Raw genomic sequence first — 26746 nt, forward strand, 5'->3', positions numbered from 1 at the left:
GTTAGGACCGAAATAGAGTCTGAATGGCACTAGAATTCCTCAGTGTCTGGGGTCAAATCAAAATAACACAATGATCAAAATGTCTTCCCTTGCACTGGTAACATTTGTTGCCTAAAACTGCCTAAAACATTTAGGAGAGAGAGTTACCTTTTTTTCCCTACTGAAGTAAATTACTGTATGTGTGTTAAGTACAAGGACAGAGGGATTCCAGGAAACTTTGCTCCCACCACAAGCTCTAGCACTTAGGGCATGTTCATCCGTTCTAAGGCTTATTGGGGTCATTTGGCATTTCTCTCTCTTCCTTCACATCCCCCAGCACGTACAGAAAGAGAAGGTTCTGCTGATAATTCCACTATCCAAACTGATTTCTGCAGAGACATTCTTCCAATCTCTCCTGAGTGTTTGGGTTGTTAACTTGCAGGTTCATTTTTAATTTTTAAATATTAATATGAGGGATAAGAAAATTGGCATTTGAATCTTTTGTTTGGATAGCATCATCTGGCTTATTAATTTGTGAAGATAACTGTAAACCCAGAAGGCCATGAGTATTATAGATCCTGCGTTAAATAAGCACAGATATCAGAACATAAACTTCTCTAACAACGAGTGAAAATATTACACAATAACGACACCAGACACAATCCATCCACAAGCAATTATCTTCATAATTATAGCACATAGCTCTTGGGTCTCCTACAAACCAGAGAACTGCATGGACAAAAAGACGAGATACTTGTGGAAAAAGTACGAAGTTCAAAAGCCGTGCTGAGATTTTCAACCCTCAGGAAGGGGACTGAAACCCCTTAATTTTGTATTTGTTCTTCATGAACAGGAAGGTAGGTGAGCAGCTCAGGATGGTGCCCTGTTAGTATCAATGTACACTTGAAACCACCAGTGCTGGATGATACAGACTGCTCCTGTCAGGTCATAAGGCTCCTTCCTGCTCCTGGAGCGGAGGCACAAAGTCTGATGAGCTGCTTGAACAACAAGGTTCAGTTGTATGATCCACACTATGACAGCACTTTAAGATTTAACAGTTCCAAAGCTGAATCATTAGTACCAGGAGCTGTATTGGTTTTGTTTTGTTAACACTCTCATATTGGCTTCAATGACCTTAAAGGGCCTCAACTTAAAATTAACACTGATCAATAAAAGTCTGAGGGAAGAAGGGCAAAGGGGAGCATCAAAGCGATGCTCAGCATACCTGGATCAGCACTTTTGAGGACTGAAGGGGTCCACCTCCCTCATTACATTTTATGGTCTCATCTCTGGTATTAGTTTGGTTTTCTAGTCTGCTTTAGATCTTTCAGGCAGATGTTGAGGGGTGCTTCAAGCTCATAAAGTGCTGGTTTGAGTTTTGGTCTTGTACCGTATTAAATAATAAATAAGCAAGGAGCTTAAAATAATGTGCTACCAGTACCCTGGCCTCAATAATAGTTTCCACTCCATGGCTCCAAGTACAAATTTTCCACTTGAAACAGAAAATCTGTAAGTGGAACTGTATTATTGTGCACTACAGTAGCTCTCTTCTGTGGTAGTGAGACGCACTAAACTCTGACAAAAAACATGCTAAAAAATTTCTAAACATAAGGCTTACATTCTTTCCACTCCTGTTGTTCAACTTGAATTTATACAACTGCCATCCTCCTTCTCTTGGTCAGCATTCCCCATCAGGAATACAAGTTCAAGTTTTGAAAAGCTGTGGACAGACTTACATTAGCAAAGCATTCCCAGTGCAACCTTCCCAGTAATGTGAAGTGACGTTACCATCGCCACTCACCAAATTTAATAACACACTGCAATATTCCTCAAAAGGCTAATACAGGACGAACGTTTATGTGCCAACGTCCAGGAATCTCTGACTGATACACTGATGTTAAGTTTTCCAGGACACCCGTGTCTATCCTTAACTTCTTTTTTTTTTTTTTTTTTTTTTGGTGCAAAGCCACCAACAGGAGAACTCTGGGGCTGTGAAATCCTGGTTCCCTTGGAGACAATGGCAAAACTCACCCCAAATCCCCTCAGACCAGGGCATCGCCCTTCTGTCAGCACCTGGTCTTTCTAACCCCTTTGTCTCACAGAGCTCCCAGACACCTCACCACCAGAAAGGGATGCAGCTCAACGCCATTTCACACCGCATGAGACTGGCAGGACGTGCTTTAGGAGCAATAGTAAACTTGCTCTTAAGGTCCACTCTGTATAATTAAGCCAGCAGAGTTTCTCAGCGGGCACAAGGGCTTATATCTTCACAACACCTACCCTTGCCGGTGCTACACCCTCCTCACCCTCCACCCGGCCGGAGAGGAGCTGGGCGTCCTGCCCCAGCCCCCTTGGGACTCTGAGAGCGACGCGACGCACGTAGAGAATCCCTCCCGTTCTCTGCCCCACGCGTCCTCCCGGCCCGGTGGGAGCCCCTGCTACCGCCGCTCCTCCCCTCCCAGCGGCTCCCGGGCGGTCCGGCAGCCGGACACCCCCGCCCCGGCCCGCCCCGGCCCGGCCCGGCCCGGCCCGGCCCGGCCCGGCCCGGCCCTCACCTCCGTGCCGCGGCGGGCCGCGCCGGTTGCTAGGAAACCAGGCAGCCCGGCTGGGCCGCACCACTCGCGGCTGGGGGCGGGGGGGGAGGGAGGGGAAGGATTTTTTCATTTTTAATTTTTTGTTTTCCAAAAACGCTCGTCTATTAACACGTAAATTGTGTTAATTTATAAGGCTCAAATAAAGGTTCTTTTCCGAGGTGAGGCTGGGCAAAGCCAGCCGGGAGCGTGTTGTGTCTGTCAAGGTCCTGCACTGCCTTAAAACAGGCTTCGAAAGTTTTATCACCATACTTTAAAAAAGAGACCATCTCTTTTACCACTACCTATAAATCCTCACTTTTCAGTATTAAAGAGCAGTCCCTTGAAACATCACCCTGAAACATTTTTCAGTGTATTGTTCTTACCACCAATTTTTTTTTTTTTTTTTTTTTTTTACTTTTACCTGTCTCTGTACAGGAGTGGAGGAAAAGCACAATTTTCTTCTTTTTTTTTTTCTTTCTTCTGACATACAATCTGGACAGATTGACAAGACTGAGAAATACTGAATTAAACACCGCAGCGTTCCTGCCTTGGTTAGACACAACCCCTGTTGCTGAGGACACCCTGGCATCCCTTGGCAGCGCTGTCCCAAACCTGTGAGCCCTCCGGACTCCCAACAGAGTCGGTGGAGGAGCCAAAGAGAAAGATTTAACACCAAAGAGATCTGCACTGATATCCTGCATTAGCTAACATCAAAAATACATTTGAGAGTATTGACCGCCCTGGCTCCTTCTCCCATGGACGCTTTACGCTTGTGCTGGGCATCGATGTGCATTTGGGACAAACCATATTCATGGCCCTGCTGCTTTTTTCACGATGTCTCACGGACATTTAATATAGAAAGCCAGAAATATTTCCAGAACTTTTTTTTCCTTACATATTCTAAGGATAAAATCCTTCTCTTTCTGCATTCCTAACTCAGAGGTAAAATGTGACTGGAAGCAATATGACGCTCAATTTGAATGAAAAGAAAGGAAGATAAACTTCAGCTCCCAGAATGTAGCTCCCATACTTAGTAAAATGTAATTGCTGTTGATTAGGAAAGAATGCTACCTACACCCTTGACGAGGCTGGGGAGAGATGCCCAGTGGTGAGAGTATTCGAGCTGGTTTTAGGAGAAAGTTCAGGACCAGCTTCTACACCGGCTTCATGTGAACTCCAGCAGATCACCACCCCACCACTTCACAGCACATCTTCTGTCAGACCTGGTCCTCACCTCACCTCTGAATGTGCCCCAGTGTGCTATATCACTCTCAAGCCATGTAACCCCTCAGAGCGGTCCCAAAGCCACCTCCTGCCTGCCAAACCTCCTGTCTCAGCCTTCCTCTCCTTGGTGCACACACCTTGTCCTCCTCATAGCTCTTCACATGCCGTTACCTGCCTTTGGTGGAGCTTTGACTGTTCCAAACATCATGCAAGCCAAACAATCCACTTGTCTCGGGTGAGTAAGCAGTCACGACTAAGGCAGACAGTTTATTCTCCACCCGACAAGCTGAGGAGGTGGTTAAAATTATTTTTCCTTGCAGAATAGATCTGCTGGTGAACTTTTGGAGGGGAACTGAGCTGCCCGAATCAGCTGCTGGGGACAATGTGCAAAATGCTATATTTTTTTGTGGCGAGCTTTGGCAGTGAAAATTGACTTTCCAGCTCCAGTGCTTAATCACAGCGTCCCACACTGAACTTGTTTAGGTCCGTGGGTTTGCTGGGGTTTTTTCCTGTTTCCAAGAAAATGACTGTGGGAATATAGTGCAGCAAATAGCATGTTCACATATTTATCGTCCCACAGAAACACAATTCACATGTACCTCTGTCTGTTTGCACAGTGATAGTCAAGTGTAAACAAGAATCCATCTCCGCTTCCACATCAGAAGAGCTGAATACGAGGCACCTCTGGAAAAGCACTCTGTAAGGTTTACTGAGAGGCAACAATTCAGTGGAAAATGTAGGTTAAAAGAGAGTATTATCAGCCGACAAATGTGCAGATTTCCTTTGGATGGCTAGTATAAATATTGTGAACTAAGATTTAAATATGTGATTTTCACCTTGGTTTTCTGTCTGTATTCCAAATATCAGTTGAAAAATGTATGGCCTGATTGTCAAGTTGTAATAGAGGCATTGCAAACAATTTAATTATTTAGCAAAGGAGGGAGAAAAATTACTTATTAGACTGAAGCATTAATGGAAATTTTAAGTATTAATAAATAAATATTTAACATCAAAGTTGGTCAGCGTGTGATAAGTAAACAATCCTACAATCAGAGTAATACAAAGCAAAGTAATTTCTTTTATTTACTCCTAGATTTATGATTAAAAGTTTTTCGAGATTGCATGAACAAATTCTCATGTTTAATTTCTGATTTAGAAAGAAATTCTGATTAGAAGGAAATTCCAGCTGTGACAAGTTTAAAATGGATACGCTGAGTAGGAATAAAGGTAGATGCACACACCAAGTGCAACACTACATTGTTTAATTAAACAAACACCTCATTTTAGGATATGTGAATTCTTGTTAATAATTCTCTGCAGTCTGCAGCTGCTCTTGGGTTTCCCAGCCTATAGTGTTTGTCCTGCTGAGCTGACAATATGCTGTGCTGCGAGTCAAGCAATGGTTTGCACAGGTGAGAATTTTTCAGGTTTTCTTTTGCATCCATCTTCTTCCAAATGCTCAGCCTGCGCAGGAGTACAATGGGAGAGTCACAAAATATTAGGGTCTTCCTTCAGACCCTTGGTGTTTAAATGCAACCTTGTTTCTCTGAAAATCCCAGGCAACCATCACCTATTTCAGAAAATGCTCCCCATTCAGAAGTACGTTCAGGAGCAAATCTCCCTCTATTACACAAACGCGAGAAAGAGTGGTGGCTTTCAGGGGAAACTGTTACAATATGAATGGAATAATAAAATAGACCTTCAGCCAAAGGAAGAGAGAGAATGACTTGGCGCCCCACCGAGATGATGCAGCATTGCCAATGTGGTTTCTTCAAACTCCCATAATGACATTGTCTGGTTGCCTCTCAGACCCCCCTTTAACAATTTATTTAACCATTTGACCAATTTCCACCCAACCCTATGGGAAAGCAGGGCTCTTCAAGAAATGAAAGTTTCTACAAGTTTAGTCTGGATGGGGGCAAGGAAGACTGGAACATTTGCCTTTTGCAAGGGAAAGGATGTTGTGTGGGTGCAGCAACAGATGCAAACCAGTCAGCTGGGCAAGACAGAGGTAGCGTGCAGGCAGAGCAAATCCTGCCCCTTGCCTGACACCTGCTCTCGGGATGTGGAGAGAGATGAGGGTGGTGTGTAGGGAAACAGAGAGCATTGCAATTCGACTGTCCTAAGGAGCATGTATAGAGATGAGCTGGAGTTACCGTGGTCAGAGTGGGCATGGGAAAAGGCAAGACTCTCTAGGAAGGCTGGTTTCCTTCATTGTGCTGCTTGATGAATGACTTGCTTAATCCAATGGCTGGATTTTCAGCAGACAGGTAATTAGCCAGATGTTTCATGGCCATAGTCATTGACGTTACTGGTAAATCTGGAGCACACCCTCAGTAGATCAGAGGACAGAACCTGCATTCTGGGCAGACCCTCATCACATTTGACCTGCCTGGGATGACAGGTGACAGTAAATTGGAAAAGATGGTAAAAGATGTTTCAAGACACTTTGCTTTGATAAAGGACACTAGTGCACAGTGCAAACTTTTTTGAGGCTGTATTCATTATTGTGCTACAAGTGCACTAGGCAAATAAGGGCTGGGAGCACCTGCCTTGACAGCTGGGAGCCCACACCCAGGGTGAGCACACAGCCGTTTACAATAGTTTTGCCACAGAAAGAAAACATGGGAAAACAATGAGCACTCTGCTGCCAGGCAAGGGGACTGCTGAGGAACTGCCTATGGGGACCCCAGGACGGCTTGAATCGACATCCCGCCACGAGGTACTGCAAGGATCCAACCACGATGGCATCTTGCAACGTATAGCATTAGGACAAAACACAGACTGACTGCTTCTCTGGATGTTGGATGAGAATGTGAAGTTCAGTGAGCATTTAGGGTCCTCTTTGGAAGGGGTGGGAAGAGCAGATCCCCTGTTTGCCCTTTCTCTGATTCCTAGCCCCGACTTGGGCTGGGTGGAGGCACGGGCAGCCGGCTCTCCTGCCGCAGCCTCCGCCAGCCTCCTGATTCCTGGCTCTCGGGGATGTGTGCTCGCTGCAGGAGGCATGTGCAGAGCTGTCAGGAGCAGAAGTAGTGCAGGCAGCCTGCATCACATTCCTCCAACCCTCTTTCTCAGCAGGGCTCTTATTCCAGGGCTGTGTTTCCCCTTGATTGATTACCTCTGCCATTGTGGGGCTGGCATTCTACACAGGAGTCCCACTTGGTCCCTTATCACGGGAGCATGAGGAATGATCATTCCCCAGTGACACTCGTTGATAGTAGCGAATAATAGCTGGGAAGGGAGGCAGATGATAGTAGGAACATGCTCAACAGAGGTGCTGCTATTCTTGGGACAGGAGGCTTCTGCAGAGGAGGAGGAGAACTTGGAGGGTGGATGAGGGGGGGTCCTGTCATTACTGATGCTCTTTAGGGCTCAGCAGCTGGAGAGAAACATTAGCTAAGGATGGTCAAAGCTGGGAAGGAAAAAAATCAAGGAAGGAAAGGAATAAAGTGAAAGGAGCTGAGAGCCACGCTGGAGGGCACACAGACTGATGCACAAGTGATGAAGGAAACAGACTGTGATTGACCATGTGGACTATCTGGGTGATCATCTTCTGGATTTCAATTGTCCTGGTAGGTGCTCAGAGCTATTTATTCCCAATTGCATGGAATCACATGTTGTTTGAGTAAGTGCACCTCTATTCTATGAAGTCGTGGTGTCTTTGTTTAAAAAGGTCTGTGTAGAGGCTGGGATTTTTTCATTTTATTCTTGCATCTGTTGCTTCCTGCATTGATTGAGAGTGGCCAGATGGCTAGATGCTGGATGCCTCCATTTCCTTGTCTATGTAGAGACAGCAGCATGCCTCAGTTTCCCCATCTGTATAAAGACAGCAGTGTTACTAATCTGCTTTGGTAAACATATCAAGTTCTGTGATGAAGGAGGAAGGATGTAATACCATTTGGAGAAGCTTTGTTAATTTACACCAGCAAGCAACCCCCTAAGGGGGAATGCCCACCGTTACCAATGCTTCCCTTGAGGCAGATTGAAGGAATGCAGAGCAATGCTTGACCCAAATGGTTTGGTTTCTTTCTTTTAGCTTTATCACTTTATGGGGAATTTCTGTGGCAGATTGTCACTGCTGAGCTTTGGGTGCTCAGACCGTTTGGGAAGGACAGCTGAACCTGGGCTGTGATCTCCAGGTGCTGCGATCTCCAGGTGCTGCTCAGTTTATTCAGATTTTGAAAGAATGTAAAATCAAGACCAAAACACATCCAGCCTGTGTGTGAGAAGTTGTGAAAGGATCAAATTCTCAGCAAATGTAAAAAATCACCGTTTCATTGCAAATAATGCAAAAACCATTCTATTTGTCCCAGCAGGGGATTTGGTTCAAACTCTGAGAAAACCTGAGCGCTGCCTAGATATTTTAATGACAGAGTGAATGCACTATGCAAACTTTTTTGCCTTTTGATTGTCTTCCACAGTAAAAATAGTAACTGTGATGGTTTTCCTGTAATTTTGGTTTCTCATTCTCAGGTACTATCTAAAGGACTGTGAAAGGACTGTCATTGCTCAGGGTGGCACTGAGAGCATCTCCTTCTCATTGTTCTTTTTCTAATCCTTCAAAACACCTATTTTGATTTTGCTGGGCATCTTTTCTTCTCCTCTAAATCCTCTCGTTAAACTAAAACAACTTACTTTCAAATTGAATGGGTGGGAATTCTGTGGCTGCAAATATTATTTATATTTATTAAATAGTGGTTAGATCTGTTCATTTCACGGGTTAAAAACTAGTTGGTTGTTGCTGTCATTATCACAAACTGAAGCTTTCTGCCCATTTGGGACATCTAGCTATCACAGTTAGTTCTGTTTGGAATTGTTTTGGTATCTTATATTTTCTTTAAACTAAATGTGAGGATGTCTTGACCCCTCATCAAAATCTGACATCTGGGAGCTGTTTCAGGGAACTGTTTAGGAAGAGATGAATAAAGTGCACTTAGAGGAGCTCATTTTCCTCGTGGATTTCAAGGTGCGGGGGCAGGCTGTTTGCTCCCAGTTGCGGATGGAGAACGTGAGCGAGACGGTGGATATCAGAGCGAGGATATCTGGCCATGGCCTGAGAATTGGGATTTCGCATCGCTCAGCAAACAGCCGTGCTGGCCCCGCTCACACCCAGTGTTGGCAAAGACCGACCAAAGGACAGTGTTTGTGGAAAAAAAACATCTTTAAACCAGCACCTGGAGGCTCTCTGCTTCCTCTGGGTTTAAAATCCTGTTACCCGCATGTCTATTACTAGGCAGCAGTATCAATCTGATCAGAAGAACAGGGCGGACATCACTTGGCAGGGTAATAGAGTAACTGTAAGGTGTTAACCTACACCATATTTCTGCTTGAGCAAGACATTTTATGTAAAAAAAATACTCTGTATCAGATCATCGGGGTGGTCTTCACAACAGAATGTGCGAAAAATGTGACCATAAAGAAGTAATGTAGGCTTTAAATCTCTTTCTAAAACAAAAGCTTTCTTAGGACCTACATTTCTCAAAAGAAAACCATTTCCACAGGATGTACAGCCTTTTTTAAGGTGAACAGTTTTCCTGTTTCTGAGATCGTTACTAACGTGATTACTAGCATTTATTTTTACATATGTCCAGTATAGTCTTGAACAATCCACAGGCAAATCAAATTGGTTCTGTTGACCACTTCGAATGCTCAGCACTGAGTTTTTAAATGTATTTTCAACGCAACATTTGGACAGAGATACTATAGCAGAAGTATGTTGTAGGTATTAACTGTCACATTTGTACTTGCGAAGTATGAAAATATGCTAAATTGCTTTACTGTTGGTAATAAAGTAGATAACAATAGAGAACAATAAATAATGTGTTTAAAAATTCTGTCAGTATTTAGAAATTATCAATTAAACTTTCAGCTAACAACTGAAACTCCTAAATGCAATTACATTTCTTTAGACATGTTACTCCACTCAGAGATGTAAATTTTTTTCAAAAATTAAATAGATTTTTTTTTCAAATACTACATGGAGTAAAGATGCATTTAAATCCTGCATCAGAGGATAGTTTATTTTGTCTGAATTCTTTGCATATTTGATTCCAGAAAATTCATTACATTATGCAATCAAATGGTTTTTAGTTTAGTTATTTCATGATGCTCAAAGACGATGGAGAAAGATGCTGAAGTTAAACACAACAGACCAATTAGATGAGGCATGATACACTGCTGAAAAGATGAAACTTTGTTCAGAAATACAATACCCGGAAAACTTCCAGTCGAAATTAGTGGGAATATAGTTGCTTATGTCTGTTAAGCTAAAATTCAATTGTAGAAAGTTCTTATTACAAGGTTTTCAGTGATCATTTTTTCTCCTAAATCTAATCTAAAAGTGATCAGCAATGCTACAAGACTGATTAGGTTGAGTAGTAATATGATGCTTTTCCTGCATAAAGTATATTAAAAATTTTTATCTGATACTTTTCAAATAATACATCCTGATGACTTGCTTTTAATCTTTTACTTATGTATGTGTGTCTATGTATGCATATATGTATATGTATAAGTTCTGTTGTGGGAATTTATAAAGATTTTTGGGTTTGTTCATGGGGGAGGAACTATCTGATTTTTTTTCTAATGGGAAGGAACTTATATTCAGTATTTTTATTGTCAAAAATAATAAAAACTGGCAAAACCGGTAAAAGTACTTTTCTACTGCAAGATACAACAACTGTGACATTGTCCTGCAAATCATTTTGCCATTATTTTTACTGCACGCCATTTTAATAGTTGGTAGCTGTTTTGAACTTTCATTTTGGTCCAGCTACACGTAACATAAACTGCACATTTAATTGTTACATCAGGATCGAGTTAAGACTAACATTTCCATATTGCTTTGTGAGAAAGAAGGAGGTAGCAAGATGGGAAGGTAGGAAAATTACCTTAGGACAAATTACCATCAAGACTCTCACAAAAATCTCCTTTCAGGTTGGCTCCTGCAGCAGTAGCAGTGAAACAGGCTTGGGTGGTCTGAAACCAGTGACGTATGTGGATCATTTGTGCCCAGGAAAATTACCTGCCAGGTCTACGGTTTAGCACTGCCAGGGGCGAGTAATTAATTCTCTGTTGCTCTAGGAGAGTCCAGCAGTGCTCTGGATGTTTCTGCAGTCTTTTGGAAGAGTATCCTGCTCATATACTTAATTTAGCAGAATAACATTCATTTTTCTCAATAACAGTAACATCAGCAAAAGGGAGAAGGCAGAAATTCAGTCTGTGCTTGCCTGCTGCTACTATAAAAAAGCAGACTTAATTAGGAAAATTGACTGTATTTCAAGGAAATATCGCCCACAGTCAGCTGGAAGAGTTGCATGGGGAACATGAGCATGAGAAGAGTAAATCCTGTCGAGGGGATGTAAGATTTAAGAGGAAAAGTGATTCCACTGCTTTTACAATTTGCAGGTCAGAGCTATCCCACCCATCTGTGACCTCCTGAGTGTCCTGAAAAAAGAAGAAGAAAACTGTGCTGAGACTCTGTCCCTGGAGGCAAAGAACAGAACTCCTGAAAATGATCTGCTCCTGAGCTCAGGTAAAGGCTGGGTGAATGCGCAAAATAAAATCTATTCTCAGATTATCTGGGTGGCTTCAAAATCAGATAACCCCACATTCCTTCCCATAGGAGGCATGCACCTTGCATGCATCTCTCATTTAGGAGCAGAGAAACAGGTAAGATCTGTTATAAGACTCTGAGAGTGGGATTTTGATCTTCTTGTGATAGCAACAGTCATAGGAGCCTTCTAACTCAGCTGTTGAACTGCCGTCCTCACAACTACAGAGCACATCAGGAAAAAAATCTTGGAAATTGCAGAGAATTTGGAATTCTCCTCATATTGGACTAGGATGTTTTTATAAAGCCAGCCCAGTAAATGCAAATTTAATTAACTACATTTGCCTTCAAAATCAATGAATACCGGCAACCAACATTTAAATCACATGACCTGAAGGTCCTCAGTGCGTCCTCTTTGCTCTGACTTACTGTCACGTAACAGAGTTCTTGCATTTCAGAAGGGATTTCTCATCACATAAAGGAGCTTTTGGCCTATGAAGGTCTTGTGATACTGATTCCTCATCATGTAGACATCTTTCCTTCTACCACTGAGCAAGTGTGTTCATGTGCAGGAGGTCTCAGACTGATAACTGCAAGTAATTATTGAAGCTTGCCTATGAATTGTTGTAATTTTGCCAGGACTTTCTGTGCACTGAGTCTGATGTGGGGGCTTTATGTCAATGGTGTTGGCATGAAGTTTCCATAACCCAAACAATGCAGCACAGTTACGCATAAATATCACCCAAGGTGATGTTTCATTTACCATTAAACTATTGCTTTGAAGTAAATGGTTACCAGGTCCTATAAACATTGGCACAGGGAGGACACCAGAGTTGAGGTGCCCTGGCTGTGAAAAGCTGTGTATTTCCAGGCACTAGGACTGTTGTGCAGGAGGAAATCAGTGCATTTCTAGAAATGTAAATGTTTTTGTCAGGCTAATGGAGGGTGGCCTTATAAAGCGTGGAGTGTTTGAAGAGAACACTCAGCATTTCCTCCCCTCAGTTTTCAGCGAGCGTGCGGGGCGTGCGGCACATGCCAAGACTTGCCAGGCACAGGGATGTCCTGGCATGCTCCAGTGGCTTCTTTTTTCCTTGCCATGTTACAAAACCCACAGACGAGACTTTGCTAAAACCAATGACAGTGAGTGCAGGCAAAAAGGGACCCAGCCTGAATGATTTCAGGAGAAGAGCAAAATAAGAAAGACCAGGATGGCAGTTTCTCTATGGCACAAGGGGTATCAGCTGTAGGTCTTCTCTGTTACTGCACTGGAGGCCAAAATTCATCCACACCAGCTTCAAGCACCGAAGCAAGACTGATGTCACCCTCAGGCTGTGCTCCATTGACCATCTGCTGCCTCTCTACCACTCCAACCAGAAAGCAACACAGTCAAGCCAAGGGCGCAGCTGGAAAAGTCCCCCTCACACCCTGACTGCAGGAGGGGACCACAACAAGCCTGTCCTTCATATAAGCAGCTCCAGCGCCTAACTGAGGGACACGGGGTGAATCTGAGCAGTGTCGGTCGGTCCCTGCAGCTGATGGAGGCCTCAGGTGGCAGAAGGTACAGGGAGGGCAACTGAGCCACGGGCTTGTGCCTGCAGAGAGCCCAGAGGGACTCCAGGTTCAATGGTTGCTCTGAGATGGGTCCTCCAACAAGCATGTCACACTGTCAGAAGCCTGGCCTCCAAAAACACAACAGTACAGGCAGATTGTGCCAGCGTAGTGGTGTGAACCCGTGTTTTGCCCTAGTCTGTAAATGTGATGATCTTCCCTTCATGGTCCCAGGGGCTAACAGAGCTTGGCCAAAGTTTTGCTCTCTTGCAGCAGAAAAGCCACTTGGACCACAGCCAAGCCCAACAAGTGGTCTGTTGATGTTATTCACTCCAGCGCAGTCTTGGCATAATGAAAGAGATAAAGAAACAGAAGAGTATTTATGGTGGTACAAGAATTACATTGATACTCTTCCTCTCTGCCCTTTCCCCAGTATCATTCTGAAGCTGTTTGTACTCCTAATCGTATTGTGTCTTTTTCTGTTTACAAAAGGATTATGTGAGGAAAACATCAGGGTGAATCAAAGTGGAAGCTTTAGAAAGACTGAAAAGTGAGATAAAAATTTCACATCTGGTTTTCTTCATCTTTCCAGGGCCTTTCAATAGTTACCAAAAGACAGATGGATAGCCAAGGGCCTGATGCAAAGTTCACAATGACCCAAGTTCCTCTTTGTCTGCCTAGTAGAGACCAGTGGAGCCAAGGACCAGAATGAGATGGGCCTGGAGCTTGCTGGGGCTGGTTTGAAGCAAGTAGGACCTGTTCTGTCCTATCCGGGTCTCAACAGGACTTGCTCTGTCTCATCCGGCTTGCTTTTCAGAGAACTGAGCATCTGTGTTCCTGCAGCTGCCTTGGTCCTTGGGAGACACTGCATGGTGTTTGGTTGCTTGGAGATGTTTCGTAGTGTTTCATTGTTGGGAGAAGTTTCATGGTGTTTTGCCACTGGGAGATGGTCCCTGGTGTTCTGTTGTTGCCGTCCCCAGGCAGATGTGCTGGAATGTGGGATAACATGAGCTGCTGGCCTTCGTCCACCGTGGGACAGACTGTCAACGCTCACTGCCCTGAATTCTTCCAGATGCTGACTGGGAAAAAAGGTAACACTACAAACATGCTTTACTTGCCCAGATGTTTTTGTTATTGTTATTTTATTTTTAAATGTATATTTACAAAGATGTCACTCTCAGATCTGAACTCGAAGTGAAATTGTGTCCTTGCTTCTTTTAAAGACCGATGGTCACATAGCCATTCCATTTCCAACACTAAGGTAAATATGGGAAAGCCTGGAATTAAAGTACCAAGGAGTTTTATTTTCTTAGCTAGGTAGAGAAAAGTGCAGAAAGTAAATGCTATCCTGAGAAGCAGTTTTTTAGCATGGTTTATTGAAGGAAGGATTTTTCTCCACTCAGGCTCTCTGTTTATATATTTATGTCCATCTTTCCCCTTCTAATAACTATTAAGAGTCAGTGACTGATCTCAGCTGAGCTTGACAGGGACAAAACCTCACACAGTGTTACCTTCATACAAGTTTTGGCAAAACAGCCAGCCAGGTAAGGGGAAAAGATCCTTTTTTTTGCCTCCATCAAGAGGAAATCTGCACTGGAGGTCCATCCCTTGGCTGTGACAGGCTCCACACAAGTGGCACAAATTCGTGGGAACGCAGGTTTCATGGCTCACCAAACAACTTACTCACAAAGAGACGAGCTCAAGCAACATTTGTTGTCATTTCATTGGGGTTTCTAAGATAGAAATGAAGTGAAATTTATTCCCTGTATACTACAGTATCATGAGACATTAAGTAGGAGTTTCTGACTGCTTTCTGTTCACTTATACTTTTCAGCAATGCCCAAGAAATGTGCCTGCATTTCTCTTTAGTGAGTTAATGGTTCAAATCAGAAAGGGGCTTTGCATTTTTTGGTTGTAGGACATGGACTAGTGAGGTCCAGTACTTACAGAAAAGCAGACAGATTTATTTTATGGAGGGAGGAAAGGGGAACAAAGTGCTAGATTGTCTAGTAAAGATGAGATAAATCAGAGGAGAAGGACTTAGTGCTCTTTGAATAAAATCAGACATGATCTATTAGGATTAAAATAAATATGCTACTTTCTGTACACACAAACAGTAGCTGCCCAATGAATCTTATAATTTGGTTTAAAGACAGGATAAACTACACAAAGACACAGGTCACTGAAGAAATCATCAGTCTGGCAGGCGCTCACAAATCTATTTAGCGTAGTGATGCCGGCCCTTAAATGCATTAAATGAATTCCTGCTGGTACAGCCACTAGAGGGAACTGCTCCCTGCCTCTGGCCTTCCCACCGGGGATGAAAACAGGAATTTGTACATCCAAAGGTCATAATTACGTCTCAAGCGTGCCTTGTGTTATCTTGGAGACAGTCTAACAGCTTTAAACTTTAGTTGCTCTCTTTATCAAGAAGCTGAGACCTGACCCACTTCTGATAAGCTGTAATCAGAGTGACAGTGTTCAAAACAGAAACCCAAGACATGGTCCATAGGTATTTGCATCTTATTTTGGTTTCTGCATCTGGCATTTTGGGTCAAGTAAGCAATAGTTTATTCTCATTCTCATAGCCACATTCTTCTTGGATTTTATCCTGTGGTTGGCTTGTGACTCAGGAGTTTAATTATTGCTACAGTTGTTGACCTGTTTGAAGCAATTTTGCAGAAGAAAAACAAAGATCTGTTTGCTTGAGAAAAAACAGAAGTTTTCTCTCCTCCCCACTTACAAAGCAGATGGGCAGCCACAAATGCCAAAGATCCATACATTAAGGGATGCAGATAGCCCTGAGCTTTGACCAAGCCCCTGTCTCTCTGCTGTTGAGCTTTGTGCTGACATCTAGACTTGCATTTGCAGCCCAAACTGTCTGCCCCCTTCCCACATAGTGAAGCAAAGAAACAGAATAATCTGGAACCAAATAACATAACTGAAGTTCACACCCAGGCTTGCGCATTGTGTCTCAGGCAAGAAATGAGGAAAGGTGTGATGACTGTGGGGATTCAGAGGCAGAGGAGAAGGCCAAATTGGATGGTCCCAGTTCCACAGCCATCCCTTTAGCCAGTGTTCCCCCTTGCCTAGGTGACTCCGAAAGCCTCCAAAGCATCAGTAAACACCAAGCACCCATCATTAGACTGATTGCAGACCCCAAACCTGCTCCGAGCTGCAGTTTCCCCAGTGTGTGTCACCCATAAGCAAGTAGTATTGTTAAAATTGTGCCCATGTCCATCAATATCACGTGCCCTCCACGATCTCTCATGCATTGCATATAATGCAATTGCATGCATGCACCAACACCGAACTTCACCTCTTGTCTGATCCACTTTGATATCTTCAGGTAAAAACCAGTTACAGGCGTGTTTACAAGCACAACACTCTGCTCTCAGTTAAGTACTTGTGTCTTAATAATTGAAACTGAAATACAGAGTTTGTCACCACACCACTCCCTTGCTGGGTGCCAGGACAGGTTGGGAGAACAGTTTGGAAGAGCTGTTCATCTTCTGTTGTTGCTGCACTGCAGCAGGGTATAGAAAACCTGGTTTAAAGAGCAAGCCTGGCCCTTCCAAAGATGCTAAGCTGGAACGAGGTGTTCATAAATGCACCAGAATAATAGTCTGATACTGACACACCCAGAGCTCTCCCCGCTTGGAGATCTCTGCATGTTTGCTGTGCTTTGCATTTTCACAGAGGTGAGTTCAAATCAAGCACAGATATGCTGTCAGGCCACCAGAGTTAGCCAGTCCCAGCAGGGTTCCAAAGAGCATAAACCAGTGCCAAACACTGCTGCATATGCATCTCCCTCCGTTCCTTCAACACTGCAGGGATTTTTTGCAGATACAGAGCACCCTAGCGTCTCCATAGCTAAATGTGTGGGCAAAAGTAGACTTTTATGGTGCTTTCTGGCTAGGTTTCTACTAAGAAGCGCTGCTGGTTTCAGGCCCTCTCCAAGTCCTTGCTAGTTTTACCATTACTGCAGCAAAGCCAGGGTTTCACTCCATGTTTCTAAGGTGTGGCTCCTACCTGACAGATTAATGTGATAAGGACAGTGGGCAGTGGTTTTCCTTATTTCTAAAAGTTTCTCATCTCTTCAGCACACGACCTACATGCCTGCTAGGGTTATTTTCCTCAAGTGAGACTGTAAGGTGTGTAGGACAGGACTTCCCACTTCCACCTTAGCGCCAAACATGAATATGGATGTGTTCAAACCTGTCCTATTCAACCATGCGCAACTTGCTGGGGATCTTTCTCACTCAGCTTTAGGATTCTAAAAGACAGAGGTCCCAGAAGAAGTGGGTCAGACAAACTGCACTCTGCAGATGTCTCTCTGAAAATGAGATCAATTCTGCAAATGCCTCCTTTGCCACTGACTAGAGAGACAGCCATGAGGGATACAGCTGAACTCAAGCATTTAGCTTTCAGAAGTCCAAGTTAAGTGAGGGGAATCCAATCCTAGCCTTTCATTTGCAAGTAAGCAAGGAAATCAACAGTGTAAGATAATGGCCAGGCCTGGCTGTGGGGACAAACCTTTTAATTTTCATTTAAATCTCACAAAAAATCTGTGAGCATATAAAGTTTTATGTTCTCTTCAGACCATGACAAACCACAGGAAAGAGGTGGGAGCACTCGGGAAAGTATCAGGTTTGAATTTGTGGTTGAAAAAGTCATGTGTTTGCTGATCCTGGAACACTGGCCAAGAAACACCAGATGTACCGAACAGCATTATTTATGTTGCAATTAATAAAAACACATCTATCACAGTCATCCCTTGAGTCAGCAAACAATATTATGACCCACACAAGCACACTGGGCAAGTATCAACATCATTAGCTCAGCTGCATTTCACCTCCACCTATGCAGAGTACACTGCCTGGGGGAAAATATTCTCTTTGCTCTTGGAGCAACCCCTGCACATTGGTGACTGATGCCAGAGGACAACAAAGATACACTTGGAAATGACCACACCTGATTTTGTCCTTTTTTTTGTGTTGTTACCACACAGGTTTTGTCTACCGAAACTGTACAAGTGAGGGTTGGTCAGACCCGTATCCGAGACCCGATATTGCTTGTGGCTACAACGTCAATGACACAACAAATGAGGCAAGAGTAAGTCCAAGTGTCTGTGACCACAGATCTGCTGCTTCGGGGCCCTGGGGGAGGAACATATTAAGGAGAAACTGAATGATGTTGTGATTTAGCTCAGGTGGGGTTATTGTTACAGGTGTTTTTCAGTTTGAGTCATTCCTCCAGATGATCAGAATGGGTTCCTCAGGGTAAAACTTCAGTAGCTGATTTTACAAGAAAATGTATTTGTTAAATAGAAGGGGCCAGCTTTCTCTTGGTATGGGCTGATTTCTACCAGACAGTCAAAGGTAAAGACGTGAATCTGTGTTCCCCTGCAGCGTTCCTATTTCATGACTCTGAAGACCATGTACACCATTGGATACTGCACCTCTCTCGTGACACTGATGATAGCCTTAGCAGTCCTGGTCTCTTTTAGGTGAGGAGAAGCATCTCTGGTTTGCATTTGACCAGGACTTCTGGTCATCTCAGCCAGCACAGATCCATCTGTTGGTTTTCAGGGCAAGTTAAAAATTGAAGTATTTCTGAAATCCTTCACAGAAATCAGTGATAAAAATTATCTCTGAGTCTTGACTCCCAGAAAACGTTAGGCCTGCTCCTCATATTGTGTTGTTCTGTCCTTTCCAAAATGCAGCTGGACATATCTTGCAGACAGGTGTTTGCACCACCTCCCTGCTGAGGTCTTCCCATGACTTCAGTGTCCCTTGGGCAGAGTGTCTTTCCTTCTGCTGTTCTTTTCCCCACTTGAGACTGTGGCTAAAATTTTGCTCTAAGTGATGCTGTACTGACTTCTGGGAAGGTGTTTCAGGTTGACAGCAGTGATCCGACAGCTTATTTTCATGCACATTTATAACCTGGAATTTGTACTTTGCTGCTTATTCAGTGAATTTCCCTTACAGTAAGTGTCAAGGCAGCAGCTCTGGGCAGAAGGAACCCCAACTACTTTGCAAACTCATCTTCAGGCTGCACAGCCTCCGGACCCAGATGATGTGGAAATTTAGTACAGAAAACTTTGACAGGCACCAGTGCACTGTGCAGGCAAACCAAATAAATGCACCCAGGTGTGGGTAAACACCGTGGGTTCATGTTACTCCAGAAATGAGGGAGGGATGCTAGACCAAGCATACTGGCGTGAAATCGCAATTCTTCTGTCAAAGTACCTGACTGGAGCAGATGTGACTTTAGCATTTTAAGGTCCTCTCTAGGATACCCCTCTTGGGAAATGCATTAGTTTTCCTTTCATAGACAGAGAAACAATGTTCTTAATTTGTCAGCTTAGCATTAATAAGGATTGAAACCTGCTGTTGACAGCCACAGGCTACCCACGTTGGCTGGGAATGTAACTTCACAGGATCTCTGTCTTTTTGTAACAGAAGACTTCGCTGTACGAGGAACTACATCCACATGCACCTCTTCACATCGTTCATTTTGCGAGCCTCATCCAACTTCATCAAGGATGCTGTTTTGTATTCCTCTGAAGACACGAATTACTGCGGGGCATATACGGTAACCCTCTGCCTTCCAGCTTGCTCTGTGTCTCAGTTTCCCAGCGGGATCCCAGCAGTAGTTAGTGTGCAGGGATGGAAATCTCTGTCTCAACTTTCCATACAGCATGAGGGGTTATGGGAGAGGAAAGGTATGCCTGGTCCCTTCTTCATCGTTCCATCCTGCGTGTTGGTTGTTCCTGGCTGAGATTCCTCTCTTTGGGGGGATTCTGTGTGGGTGGTGGTGACATGAAGACACAAAAGCAGCCCAGGCTGGAGCAGACACACAGAAACTCAAGTGCGATTCCTCATGGCTATAGATGCCCTTACAAGTACAGGTCTGTCTGAAGTAGGTACCTGCATTGATAATCTTGATTGCGTTGACTAGATGACCACAGAAGACACCAGGAGCTCAGCACATTGACCCAGAAATGCTTAAACATGAGTGTCTCAGGCTATGAACACAGGATACAGTGCCAGAGTGGAGATTCTTAAGTGGATTTTAGATCTTGGTAGATGGGGCTGGCAGGAAAATTGCCAGGACACATTAAATATTGCTGAGTTATACTACAGTGTGAGATCTGATAGTTAGATATGGGTTTGCACCCAGAGAGCCTGGAAAAGGAACCTCCCGAATTTTGAATTAATTTTTTCCTTTTTATTGGCAGCAAAATATTTTGAAAACTGGGAGCAGGGGGAAACACTGGAGACAATGATCAATGCTTTAAACCAAAATATAAGAGTTAGAGAGTGGGGGGAAAAAAAAAAAAGATGCTTGTTTGTTTGTTTGTTTTACCTCCCCAGTTTTGCTGGATTTTTGTTGCTGAATAAGAACATTTTGAGCAAATCTTGTCTTTATCGACCCTTTTTCTTAGGAAAAAAAGGCTAACAAATACATTAATGTGCTTCTCTAAGGTGATATCAGTGCTGCTGATACTAATAAGGTAGTAACAGTGAAACTCCTCTCAGACAGTAACCCAAACCCATGCATCCATCACACTTTTGGTTCTTGCTAGTGAGGCAGTTGATAAATGCATTTACGAGTGTCAGTCCTGCTTTCTTGTCATGTGAATGCCTGTCTCAAGGCCATGCATTTAGTCCCCTAATTGCTATAAAATCTCTGTTTGCCAAGATTTATTTACAGCTATTTCTCTGTTAGAAGGTAGATATGAACCCAGGCAGAAGCTAATTATCCTCTCTTTCCTCAGGCAGGGTGTAAGCTCACCATGGTCTTCTTCCAGTATTGCATCATGTCTAACTACAGCTGGCTCCTTGTGGAGGGACTCTATCTCCACACTCTCCTGGTTACTTCTTTCTTCTCGGAAAATAAATTCTTCTGGTGGTTCATCGCCCTGGGATGGGGTACTGGTTCTCCTTTCAGTAAGAATAACTGTGGGTTTGTTTTTCCTTTGGGGTGGATTTGTGGAGCAGTAATTGCCTTTTCCAATCACAGGTGCCCCAGCTGTGTTTGTGGCCGCATGGGCGACTGCTAGGCAACTCCACGAAAATATTGGGTAAGTTGTGTGGAGGAGGGAAGGTGGCATGCCGGGGGGAGCACGAAGCCCCTGCACAGGCTGCTCCATGGGGTCCTGCTCATTTGTACCTACTGACAGCCAAGCAAACCCACCACCACCCTACTGTTTTGTGGCTGGGAGTAGAGATCCAGCTAAACAACCTGAGAAAGAACCTCAAATTTCATTTGAGCATTTTCTGGAATACTGTGCCCAGTTCTGGGCTCTCCAGTTTAAGAAGGACAAGGAATTACTGGAGGGAGTCCAGCAGAGAGCTACAAAGATGATTAGGGGTCTGGAGCATCTTTCTCATGAGGAAAGACTGAGAGAGCTGAGTCTGTTCAGCCTGGAGAAGAGAAGGCTGAAAGGGGATCTTATAAATGTTTATAAATATCTCAAGGGTGGGTGTCAAGAGGGTGGGACCAGACTCCTTTCAGTGGTGCCCAACAAAAGGATGAGGGGCAATGGGCACAGACTGAAGCACAGGAGGTTCCATCTGAATATGAGGAGAAACTTCTTTACTTTGGGGGTGCCAGAGCCCTGGAACAGGCTGCCCAGAGAGGTTGTGGAGTCTCCTTCTCTGGAGACATTCAAAACCCGCCTGGACACGTTCCTGTGCGATTTGCTCTAGGGAACCTCCTTTAGCAGGTGGGTTGGACTGGGTGATCTCCAAAGTTCCCTTCTGACCCCAACCATTCTGGGATTCTGTAATTTTCAAGGATAGGAGGTAGCCTTCAGGTATGAATTCACATGCAATGTTTTCAGCATCTGTATCTGACTTTCTGATGGGTAAAACTTTCCTCCTTTCTCTTCTCCCTTCCAAAATTTTGAGCAGTGGTTGTACTTTAAGGCAGGACATATTTTCGTCCTGTGCAGGTGGACAGTTTTCTGTCAGAAATGTTGTACAGCTAAGTGAGAACAGGAAATTAATTTTGTAGGAGGAAACATGGGTGTATCTGAAGTGTAAAACAGACTAAACCCCTTTGAAAAGACACCAGTGTTTTGATAACTGACTGCACCTTCTCTTCTATTTTTACAGGTGTTGGGACATTAACACTAATGCCAATACCTGGTGGATCATTAGGGGCCCTGTAGTTTTGTCTATTTTTGTAAGTTTTTTTCTAGGACATGCAGATTCAAACTGTATTTTCAAATATTGTGAAGTCAGAGATCATCTAGTCAATGTGCTTTAGAAGTGTGTTAATGAACCGATCTTAGACATGTGCCTGAACTCGTGTAATACATGAATTACTGCTTAAGCAACTTCTGCTCGGCAGGATTTAGCCAGTAACTAAATGCCCTGAAGCAAAGTTCACGAGAAAAGCTAGAGGGTCCTCCCCAGAAGCAAGAGCCTGAAGAAGATCAGGTTCCACATCCTGTTGATTTCATATGAACTTGGCTGGCTTGTGGAAGCTTGTTTTGGACTGTTTCAAGGAAGTCTCTGGAGGAGAAACGCAGTGGCCGTACATTTCAGTACAATCGCCTTTGTGTCTCCTGGTCAATGCCCCTCTCAGCAAAGCCAAAACCAGCTTGCCTTACATGATCATTAGCTTTTGTTTTCAGCAATGAAAGCAGCTCACAGGCTGCACGCATCATATGTTAGTGGGCTGGAATTATTTATACTATTATGGCATTGCTCACTGCACAGGCATTGATACTCAGTGTGAACCTGCCCAGTCCAAGACAGTAGCGATGTCATGAATGGTTTGGTACAAATAGTACTCAGCACCTATGGTCTGAGCATTTGCTGGTGCTCACCTTCAGAACCTTAGGTACCAAGGGGCTGGAGCTGCTTCTTGGAGATAACTGTTCTGGCCAACTGTGATGCTCTGGGGCAGAGCACACTGCAATGACCAGTCTGAAGCCCTAGTACAGAAACACTCAGGCTGCTAGTTAGTCTCAAGTAACCTGCTGACACTCCAAGTGAGAATCCAAGAATTGGTTGAGGGTTTTGTGTCGCCAGTAGGAGCCAAACACAAACTGCAACATGCTCTCTTGGAAAACCAAGCAGCAGAGGTGGTCGGTTAAAGTTCTGTTCCCATTTAGCACTGAGCAATCCTTCACCCCCACAAGACAAGCAGAAGACCACGCAAGAGATTCAGGATTAATTCAACGAGGCCACAGTGTCTATTTTTCTTGATGAAATAACTTTTATGCTCCAGGAGCCACTCAGCAATATTTAAATGACAACAAGGCCCAGGCATTCTGCAAGGCAAAAAGCACAATCTTCATTTATCTATCTCCTCCTAGGTTTCCTCAAAACCCTGATCACATCTAGCTTAGCCGCTTAAGGCAGGAGCCGCCTGCATGACTCTGCCTCTTTACCTAAGAGGCTTTTCTCAAGCCCATAGTCACAGACAAACAAACAACCCGTCCTTCAGAATTCAGATCTAATCTCTTTATTCCTCATAGCACACGGTCCTTAGCAGTTCAAAGGCCAGAGAATCAACAGCCATACACTCCTTTGTGCTCCTGGGCTGACATTCATTGCCGTGCTGCCCAAGGGCTGTCCCTCCCAGCAGGAATCCCACCATCCCCCTTCCCCAGTAGTTTTTCATCAGCAAACGTCCTGCTCAGCCTACACCGCTCATGCCAGGCCTGCTGGGTTAAAAACCCCAGATCTGCAGACCTGGACCTCCTTTTTGCCCCAACATCCCCAAAATATTTCAGTCTTTCCTGTATGTTCCATACCCCTCGCTATTCCCAGCTCTGCTCCTTTCCTCACCTTCCACCAGCTCCTCAAGCTTCCAGCCCTCTCCAGACACCCTCAGCAGCCCAGACCGCACAGCCACAGTTGCTCCCTCTTCAGCCGATAATCTTGGGAACCGAGGGACCTCCCAGGTCTGTCCCATCTAGCAGACCCGTTTCTCTTAGGGAAACCCCCCACCACTCAGGACGCTGCTGTGGCAGCCACAGACACGTCCAAGCCACCACGAAGAGGACGCATTGCTGTGATGGTGTTTCCCGGCACAGGGAAGGGTCGAGGGCCTGCCATGGCGCAGGGTGTCACAAAAGGGGTTTGGGTGCAGGTCAGCGGGCAGTGCCAGGGGCAGGAGGGGTGCAGGGCAAGGTTAGAGTCCTGAAACAAAAGGCAGATAAAGCCCAGGTTGGTCCCTGACGCTATGGTGGTGGGGTGCTGAGGCTGTCTCTGCTTCCCCTGACTCCTGCTCTTTGCTTGAGTGTCAAACGAGCAGAAGCAGCTATTGTTTCACCTTTGCCCTAGCTGAGCAGCAGATCGGCATTTTAATCTGATATTCACACTTGGAGAGGGGGAAAATGCAAAGGAAAGAACTTCAATGCCGACTTTCTCCTATTGCCACTTCAAACTACTTTGCCTCCATCATCCAAAACCATGCTGTGTCTTTGACTGGGATCAAATGACATTTGCAGTCCTGGTTAACAAGCGATAGTTCTGGTATTGCCCCTTCGCTGGCACCCAAAGTGGGGCCAGACTGGGCAGAGTTTGTGAGAAGGACACTGCCTGAAGGGATCCTACTGATGTGCCTGGTCTTGCTACCATTTGGTGATTTGCCCGGACAACAAGCCCTGATCATCCCCATAACTAAAGCTGCAGCAAACCAGCAGGGAAAGCGGCCAGCGCCAGAGCCCAGGGTGGCAGGGCATGCTGGAGAGGCAGGGACAGGGACTGAGATGGGGACAGGGACACAGGCAGGACAGTCCCAGCCCCTCTGTTCTGCCTGTTCAGCCCAAACTGGCTCTGCTGGTACCTGGCAGTTACATAAGTGGCTACTGGGCATTTAATTTTCTTGTTTGGTGTTTGTTTGTTTTCACTTTTTTTTTTTTCAGATTAACTTCATTCTTTTTGTCAACATTTTAAGAATCTTGATGAAGAAGCTCAGCTCTCCTGAAGGACGGAGCAGTGACTTCAACCAGTACAAGTATGCCCCTTACACTGCAACTTTATGTCTCGTGAGCCCACCCAAGATCCTCTTACTCCTTCTACACCATCTTTCCCTACTGTTTTCATTCTCAGGAGACTTGCAAAGTCAACACTCCTCCTCATCCCTCTCTTTGGGGTCCACTACATCATTTTTGCTTTTTTCCCCGAAGATGCAAGCAGCGGCACAATGGAAATTCAACTTTTTTTTGAATTGGCTCTTGGATCATTCCAGGTAATATTTGACAAGCTATTATTTCTTTAAAGTAAGAAAAAGAGATATAACATTTAACTCTGCCACAGAACAGAGTCCCAATTGCAAAATCAAGTGCTCTGATTTCCCTTGAGGTGCTTCATCCCCATTCAAAATCTGAAACTGCAATTCTAAATCTGTGACCATGTTTCTTTTACCTTTTAGGGCTTTGTTGTGGCTGTGCTTTATTGTTTTCTTAATGGTGAGGTGAGTTTCATATCTAGAACATTCTTTTTTATTGCTCAAGCATGCCTCATTAACTAGTAGGATAAGTCCTCCCATGAGTTACATGTTTTATCTCAGGGTTTTCTTCCCAGCTACCTAACGTCACTCATTAAACATCTCCTAGACCTGGCAAGCCCAAGTAATTGTATGCCAGATGCAAACTTCACCTCCCAACTATTGCAGCCCTTTTGTAAATCAGATAGCATCATTACTGTCTGGAAACGGAGGGTGAGAGTACCATCCCACACACGGTCACACTCACAATCAACTGGTTCTGATGTATGGTGCTATTATCTGTCATCCCATGGCTGTTTTCTTTGCTTAATCCTTGGGAGGGAATTTATCAAAAGCTGTATCCAGTTCAGCTTTATTAGGACTCTCATAAGGTAAAGCTCTTGGAAGTGGGACCACTTCCTTTGTGGTTGTATGATGACTCTCAGACTTCTGGGCTAGAACTTGCAATCTGGAATGCTGCTGCTGGTAGAGCTGGAGGGAAAACATTGTCCAAACCTGGGAGATCCTGAAGTTATTGAAAGGAAGCAAAAAAACTTTAGTCCTTAGAGTTGGAAAAAAAAGTCACTTTGAAATGGAGGAAGTGTTTGAAGTGCTTTGACTGATCTTTTAACAGGGTTCAGAAAAAGCTGTTTTGAAAAGAAAATCTGCAATTTTTTTACCTTAGACTGCCAAAATGTCCCAGTTTTACAACTAAAATATAGATCTTGGAAAAATCTAAAGCAAACAATTAGACCAACTACACTCTGTGAACAGTTTCACCTGCAATTAAACAGAAAAAGGGGTTAACAGAAAACTGTATGGCTGCAACAACAGTATCACTAGAAGCGACAAGAAAAAAGGCCCTAGCCTAACCCCTTAAACTGAGGTTTAAATAAATAAATCCAAACCTTGGCAAAGGTAACCTGCTCTCCTTTTCCTGTTATACTGCTCTCCGCAACGCGGGCTCCAAGATAAACTAGCTGAACTAAGTATTTTGTGACCTTTCTACCTAGGTTCAGCTGGAAGTTCAGAGAAAATGGAGGCAGTGGCATTTAAGCAAACACCTGCGTCAGCACCTCAGCACCTCAGCAAGTAATGGGGGAAGTGGCTTAACTCAAGAGATGCAGATGGTGAGGTCCAGCCCACCAGAGCACAGGAGAGGAACACTCCAAAGATCAAGTGCCCTTTAACGCTGTATGCCTAGAGGATACCTCTATGCTCAGATACATATGGTTAAGTCCCATGGACTGTGCTGGGAGTCTCGTGTGTGTATCCAAAACTGGGACTTGGCTGTAGGTCAATGTTTCTTGAAGAACATCTGTTTGTTTATATCCTGTGTAGCACCTGAGTTATTTTGCAAGGCAAAATGGGCCAAAACATTCTGCTCTTCCTTGGGTTTCTGGCAACAGTCATT

General features: G+C 44.2%; 1 protein-coding gene across 1 annotated transcript; it reads left to right on the forward strand.

The window, feature by feature from the left end:
• The first annotated feature begins 7134 nt into the window (after window positions 1-7134).
• SCTR (secretin receptor) lies at window positions 7135-26522 on the forward strand. Its single transcript, XM_065637665.1, is given in 14 exon segments — window positions 7135-7197; window positions 7199-7348; window positions 11184-11310; window positions 13857-13967; window positions 17888-17991; window positions 18288-18385; window positions 19341-19473; window positions 20660-20813; window positions 20905-20965; window positions 22002-22071; window positions 24770-24861; window positions 24957-25095; window positions 25279-25320; window positions 26346-26522. Coding segments are annotated over 14 exon segments (1521 nt in total).
• The last annotated feature ends 224 nt before the right edge of the window (window positions 26523-26746 follow it).

This window comes from Caloenas nicobarica, chromosome 6 (genome assembly GCF_036013445.1).
Source record: "Caloenas nicobarica isolate bCalNic1 chromosome 6, bCalNic1.hap1, whole genome shotgun sequence".
Lineage (NCBI taxonomy): Eukaryota > Metazoa > Chordata > Aves > Columbiformes > Columbidae > Caloenas > Caloenas nicobarica.